Source organism: Psammomys obesus, unplaced genomic scaffold (assembly GCF_907164565.1).
Source record: "Psammomys obesus unplaced genomic scaffold, mPsaObe1.curated_primary_1811, whole genome shotgun sequence".
NCBI lineage: Eukaryota > Metazoa > Chordata > Mammalia > Rodentia > Muridae > Psammomys > Psammomys obesus.
Window position 1 is genome coordinate 6,535,884 of NW_026592710.1, and position 7,476 is coordinate 6,543,359.

At 47.0% G+C, this 7,476-nt stretch overlaps 1 protein-coding gene across 1 annotated transcript in view; it reads left to right on the plus strand.

Annotated features, from left to right (window-relative positions):
* Positions 1-7,476, plus strand: part of Ube4b (ubiquitination factor E4B) — a 102,386-nt gene that overhangs the window by 64,299 nt on the left and 30,611 nt on the right. The window contains exons 11-16 of the mRNA XM_055615109.1: positions 1,647-1,703; positions 2,400-2,516; positions 2,594-2,692; positions 3,521-3,634; positions 5,009-5,207; positions 7,239-7,377. Of these exons, the coding sequence (XP_055471084.1) occupies positions 1,647-1,703; positions 2,400-2,516; positions 2,594-2,692; positions 3,521-3,634; positions 5,009-5,207; positions 7,239-7,377 (725 nt within the window). The remainder of the gene's footprint in view (positions 1-1,646; positions 1,704-2,399; positions 2,517-2,593; positions 2,693-3,520; positions 3,635-5,008; positions 5,208-7,238; positions 7,378-7,476) is intronic.

Genomic DNA, 7,476 nt, shown 5'->3' on the forward strand with positions numbered 1-7,476 from the left:
GATGGATGGATGGATGGATGGATGGATGGATGGATGGATGGATGGATGGATGGATGAATAGATGGATGGGCGGATGGATGGATGGATGGATGGATGGATGGATGGATGGATGGATGGATAGAAAAAAATTGAACCAGTGTGAACCTATTGCACCCATGTTATTAGGTTTCTTAAAAAATATGTGGATGGCACGCTATTTGCATGGCATGCAGAAGGCCAAGCAGAGTGGGATGGCTGAGGCTTCAGCTGGGAGGTTTTCCGGCAGTGCTGATCACACCCTCACTGTTATGTAAATGCTCCTTTGAAACTGTTGCCTTTTTGGTCCTCATCAAAATTAGTTCAGTGTTTCAGGGAAGAGAATTTAGTGATAGATATCGACAAAGTACCCTTGGTGAAAGACAGAAGCATCCTTTGTGGTAGAAAGTGACTTAATTTGGGGCCTGCTGTTGATGCTAGTACAGTACTGAGGGTTCGCAGAGAGGGAGGGAGGAGAGAGAAGGAGATGGGTAAGACAAGGCCAGAAGAGGAAGACTGCTTGGATCTGGCTCAGACATAAGGGAATTATTGGTGGCCTCTTAGTTTGTCCCATGCTGTAATCAGCAGAGGGTTGTTCTTTATGCTGGTGCACTGGGCATGTGGCACATGCCTACAGTCCCAGGACTGAGGATGTTAAGGCAGGAGAAGTGAGAGTTCTGGGAGGAAAACACACACATGCACCCCCACAACGATAACAACGCCAACAATAAATAACAGTGGTGATGTCTGGCTGCCGACCTGGACTTTTCCTTAAATTGTGGGCAGGGTTACCTGGTGTTCAGATTGTCTCCGGCTTTCCCTGTGGTGTTGATGTGTTATCTTCGGTGAAGAGAACTTAAGCTTCCCGGTAGCTCCCCACATCAGTGACCAAAGCTCTGACTGAGTCACATATTCAGTGTGGCTTGATGGACTTGGAGTAAACTGTTAGTCATGACTGTCTAGTGTGGAATGACAGCCGCACTGAAGAAGAGTTTCTGTACCTGCCTGGGAGCCACGTCACATCACCCTTCAGTGTGTCGGCTAGCTTCTTGGGTCCAGAATAAACCCTGGGTGATGCTGGCAGGACTAGCCCGCACTGTCTATGCTGCAAATCTTAAGTCAAGAAATGATATGATGCAAAACTCGGTTCTAAAAACTAAGTGCACATCTTCTGGAAAGCAGTTCACCAGGACACCAAAGGGCATGTTGTCTGCAAGTGAAGGTCAGGGACTCTTGTCTCAGCTCTGTAGCTGTCCTTTAAGTGCCTTTCATTTTCAACTTAAATACTCTTTCATGCAATGTATTTTGCTCATGTTTTCCCCTCCCACAAAGGTTTTTGTTTTGTTTGACACAGAATTTCACTATGTGGCCCTGGCTGCCCTGAAACTTTGAAGAGCAGGCTGGCCTCATACTCACAGAGATCCACCTGCCTGTGCCTCTAGAGTGCTGGGATTAAAGGTGCACACCAAGCCATCTAGGCAGGGTTAGGTTTTGTTGTGGTTTGGTTTCTTTGTTTGTTTGTTTAGCTTGGCCAAGCATTTGTGGTGGAAATGAAAGCTGTCCCTTGCTGTCACACCTGGCAGCACTGTGAGACAGAACACAACACTGATTCCTTCCTGTCTTATTTCTAGGCACTGGGTGAACTCTGTGAAACCAAGTTTGGGAAGACACACCCTATGTGCAATTTGGTAAGTGCCTGTCTGGTGAGTGTTTACATTGACCTGTCCTGTCACAGAAGCCATTTCTAAAGTAAACTCAGCTAAAGACTTCTCTTGAAAGACATTTGGATGTAGGCGGGGGCGCCCTTACTTGTTAAATTGCTATTATATAGGATTTTCTATGATGAAGTGTTTTCTGAGGGTTAGTGCTCTACAGCTAGAATAGGGGTCTTGTGGGAAAACGAATGGATCCTTTGAGTAGCAGCAGATGAGTCTTTTAAGTTTGACTCGTGAGTGTCTTGACTTGTTATAGGCGGTTAATGGTTTTGGAGAGAGTCACAGTCCTCAGCAGTGTGCCCACTGCCGTAGTCCCGGCACAGCAGTGCAGCCTGCTGAAGTAAACGGTGCCCCTCATGCTCGTGCAAGTGTCCTTAGAGGCTGCGCAGAGACCGCGTGAGAAACGGAGGGGAAGAAAGGCTTTGGCGGGAAGGAGAAAGATGACAAACTACACAATTGTGAATGAGTAAACAAAATTTTAAAAGTGTTTCTTATAAAAAATATGGACTGTTGGAGAGTACCCTGTCTCTGAGGTAGTAAAATATTAAAAGGAATCTGACCTGTTTGTGCCTTGTGTTTTGGGGTGCCGGGTGCCCAGAGCCACCTGTGTCTGACTGGTGGGCACTCTGAGCTCCTCAGCACCTGGGCATCCCTCTGTGCTGTGTCTAGGTCGCCTCGCTACCCCTGTGGTTGCCGAAGTCCTTAAGCCCCGGTTCCGGGCGGGAGCTGCAGAGACTCTCCTACTTAGGGGCCTTCTTTAGCTTCTCAGTCTTCGCAGAGGACGATGTGAGTACGCGTCTGACAGCGTTCAGCCCTCCCCTGACGGTCGCCGTGTGCTGATGGAGTATTTCCTCTCCTTTCAGGCAAAGGTGGTTGAGAAATACTTCTCAGGGCCTGCCATCACCCTAGAGAACACGCGCGTGGTCAGCCAGTCGCTGCAGCACTACCTGGAGCTGGGGCGGGTAGGTGTTCAGGAGGGAGCCGAGGAGAGGGCCTCCCCAGAAAGAAAGGCCTGCTTCAGAGGTGCTTGCTACTCAGGCCACTGCCATCGCGGAGGCCAGGCTGTCGACAGAGAAGACACTCCCTGTAGACCTCACCCCATTGCTCTTAGCGCTTGCGCTGCTGCTGGGCAGACGTGAAACTGCAGCCCAGCACCTCATGGGGGTCAGTCAAGCTGTCTCTCAGAGACTGAACCCTGGCTCTGCTGTTTCCCTGGGACTGTCGTGCCAAAGTGAAAGAAACTATATATGCTCCTTGAAGTAAGCCATCTAACGTGATTCTTTAAATGTGTTTTCCCAGGTAGTTAAACAGTGGTTCTTGCCTTTATTGAAAAGTGTAGTGAGCTGGTGAAGGAGCCGACTTTGTAGGTGGGCAGAGCAGACCTGAGTGGGGGACTGGAGTGATGTCTGGGGGCCGTGCCTTCTCTGCAGTTTTCCTGTAGCCATGGAAACCATGAGGATGAGCAAGAACTTGTAGTGTGCAGCATTCTTTGCCGACCCACTGATCCCTAACATACTCAGTGTGTCTTCCATGCTAAATTGTAAAAGCGCAGTGCCTAGCTGTTCGAGGTTGTGTTGTTCATGGGATGGAAGTTCGTTGAACTGTGACCGCTCAGCATCCTCCTGCTGCATGCTGCTGCTCTCCCTTCTTCCTGGATGGACACACACACACACACACACACACACACACACATACCTGTTGACTGTGCTTGGGTTCCCTACAAGGAGTGGATGCGGGAAGGAAGGTGGGGAACTATTCTTAAAGTAAAAAAGAAGTCAATTGTTTTTCAGCAAGAGCTTTTCAAGATTCTGCATAGTATTTTGTTAAACGGCGAAACGCGAGAGGCGGCACTCAGTTACATGGCGGCCGTCGTCAATGCCAACATGAAGAAAGCCCAGATGCAGGTAGGAGTCTCCAGAATGCTTTCAGTTACTCATGACACCCACTTTCCTGGTGCAGACTTAACTCAGCACCTCACAGGCTGCGTTCTGGGGCTCAGGAAGACAGCATGGAGGAAGACAGGCAAGCCTCCTGCTGTGTGCTGAGCTCCACAGGCAGGGCGGGGAAAGCGCAGTGTTCCAGACTGTAGTAAAGTCTGTGATGGGAGTGTTGCAGGGAAGGTGCAGGAGTGGACTTTGATCAGGTAGCAGGGCGGCCTTTTATTAAAGCTTTGGCTGAGTATCCAGTCACTACGAGGCTGAGAAAGGAGCCTTCCTGGTGATAGAGTACTAGAGTAGAATGAGCAGCATTATTGCAAGCCCAACACACGGGCCTTTCTGGCTGGGAGGAATCGGGCAGGTAGACAAGAAAACATGGTCTTGAGTCGGGCCAGGGCTTTCAGGTGAAGACTGTGGTAGAATCCGCAGCAGGGGAGAGGTGTCATCGAGAAAATGACAGGGAGCAGGGATGGAAGAACTCCTGGGGATACACTGCGAGCTCTCGAGGACCCTAGTGCTTATGGTAAAAGCCGGAAAATTAAAAATTCTATATTATTATTTTATTATTAATAGGTACTCAGAAAAAAAGAATGAAAGTACAGAGAAGAGCAAAAGGCCCAGCGACTTTTGACTGTGCTAGGATTCTAGTATGTCCAGTCTATTGCTCCTGTCACATGGTGTTGCCATCTATAACAAACACCCTAGAACCACCCAGTCAATTTAACAGAGATCACATGAAAAAATTTCATCACGCTTTTTGTAAGTTTATAGTTTTATATCTGGCCACATTTACAGCTGGCCTCAGCTACACGTGGTCTGTAGGTTAGCCATACCAGATAGTTACTTCTCTGTGCCTCAGTTTCTTCATTTGCTGAACGGAGTTAAGAGTGGCAGCTAACCTGTGATTCTTATACATAAAGCATTAGACTAGTTCCTAGTGTGTGATCGCTGAGCCACTGTTAGTCACGTAGGACTGTGCTCACTGTTTAAGATGGCGAAGCTGTCACGTGGGCCAAGCACAGCTCATTTGCTGATGTTCTTGCAAAATAAGAAAGCAAAAGCAGCTACACTTACTGTATTTTTATTTACGGGCTTTGATTCTCTGACTGTTTGTTCCTCTCTGTATGTGACTTGTATAGACCCTGGGGTTCCTGCAGAGGTCAGGGAGTACATGACAGTGCATGGGTGGAGCCTTGCTGGGCTGGCACCTGCCAGCTGACTGATGCTGATCACCGCTCACCCTGTCACTGGCTTTAGGACGTGTCCATCTGCTTTCATAGGAAACTGCTCCAGATTTGTGCTTAATGGTTGTTTCACTTGCTTCCCTGGCTCCTGTCACAGGCGGATGATCGGTTGGTGTCTACAGATGGGTTTATGCTGAATCTCCTTTGGGTCCTGCAGCAGCTAAGTACGAAAATCAAGTTAGAAACAGTCGACCCCACTTACATATTCCACCCACGATGTCGGATCACTCTCCCGAATGACGAGACGCGAATAAATGCAACGATGGAGGATGTGAATGAGTGGCTGGCTGAGCTCTGTGAGTGACATGTTTGTTGCTAGGTCACCTCTCTTTCATCTGCAGGGCTCTGAGATACACAGTTAAAGATAACACAGTGAAGATTCTTCCTTGAATTACTCAACAGATACATAGACCACATGGGTGGGAAAGAGAAGGAAGAAATAATAACAGTGACTTTATAATATAGATTTTGAGTTATATTGTGATGGTTGAAAATATGACTTTTGGTCATATTTGTGATGATATATGATGATAATAGTCTTATTTTGGTTTTTTGAGACAGTTTTTTTCTGTGTAGCCCTGGCTGTCCTGGAACTCACTCTGTAGACCAGGCTGGCCTTAAACTCAGAAATCCATGTGCCTCTGCCTGGACCTCCCGAGTGCTGGTATTAAAGGCATGTGCCAAGCCCACCTGATGATGATAATCTTGTTTCTTGATGAAATAAAATATATCTGTAATTATAAAAATCAAAATCCTATGCCAGTTTTTAAAAACATTTTAAATTATGTGTGGGATAGGAGGAATTCCTACTTACCTGAAAGTGGAAATGCCATGATCAAATGCACACCTTCCAGAAAAGTAATTACCAAGTGCTCAGCCTTGCTTAGTGCATATCTATAACCCCAGCACTCGGGAGGCTGAGGGAGGAGAGTCACAAGTTAAAGGCTAGCCTGAGCTACGTAGCAAGACCCTTTCTTACAAGACCAAGAAAAGAAAGATGCATTTTTTAAAATGATTTTATTTATACAATATTCTATTTGCATGTGTGCCTGCATGCCAGAAGAGGACACCAGATCTCATTATAGATGGTGCTGAGCCACCATGTGGGTGCTGGGAATTGAACTCAGGACCTCTGGAAGAGCAGCCAGTGCTCTTAATTTCTGAGCTTTCTCTCCAGCCCAGAAAGATACTTTTAAATAAATTCTTTTCATCACTCTATAAGTTCTGGCAATACTTGACAAAAAAAGAAAATACTATTAAAAGGGTAATGGAGGCACAGACAATAATGAATAGAGCAGCAGTTGAGCTGGTGGCATTAGTTTTTAAGTTGAGGACTTCCTGTGTTGCTTAGGCTCGCCTCAAGTTCAAGCAATTCTCCTGCCTCAGTCTCCTAAGCAGCTAGACTGTGCCTTTGGAGTACTGCAGCTGGTTAAGGGTGCAGTTGCCTAGGAGAAACGGCCTAGTGTTTTGTACCACACAGAACAGCCATGGTCAGTAGAAGCTTGGCTGTATTTCATACAAGCTCCTGGGAGGATTTGAATGTTCTGACACAAAGAAATGATTTCTTTATTATGTATGTATACAGTGTACTGTCTGCATGTATACCTGTGTGCCAAAGAGGGTACCAAATCTTATTCTAGATGGTTGTGAGCCACCATGTGGGTGCTGTGAATTGAACTCAGGACCTCTGGAAGAGCAGCCAGTGCTCTTAACCTCTGAGCCATCTCTCCAGCCTGAATTTGTTTTTCTTACAACATCATATAAGTTTCTAATGTAAAAAAATATTCTTGGAGGCTTAGTTGGTGCATCCTTAATCCCAGTACCTAGAGGTAGAGGCAGGCAGATCTCTGTGAGTTCCAGTATAACCAGAGCTACATAGAGAGACCCTTCTCAAAAAGCAACACAAAAATAAAATTTTGGGGGCTGAGGAGATGGTTCACCCAGTCAGTGTAGCACTGATAGGCAGGCCTGAGGGCCTGGGCTCCGCTTCCTAGCAGGCACGTAAAAGCCGGACACGTCAGTACCCAACTGTCACCCAGCACAGGGTGGAAGGACGCAGGCTGCATTTTGTGTCTTTGGCTGTCCAGCCTTGCCAACTGATGATGTCGAAGATCAGTGAGATGCCCAGTCTCAAGAATAAGGTGTAGAAAGAGGAAAGTGCCAACTTCACACATGCAAATACAAAACCATGTCCTCACACCACCGTCACACGCACACAGAAAGTGTTAACCTAGTTTCCTTCAGAACTGGACTTTTCACTTAAGGCTTATAATTGACTTTACCTAAGGATTCATGTTGACTTTTTTTTTTTTCTCTTTTTCTTTTAGATGGAGACCAGCCTCCATTTTCTGAGCCAAAATTCCCTACGGAATGTTTCTTTCTCACCCTGCACGCCCACCACCTCTCCGTTCTGCCGTGTTGTCGTCGCTACATCCGCAGACTCCGAGCCATCCGAGAGCTGAACAGGTGTGTGCTATGACCCCTGCCCCCAGGTCTCTGTTCCTGCTGCCTCTGACACACAAGCAGTTGACTGTGGTCCGTACATCTGCATCGCAGCATGCCGTC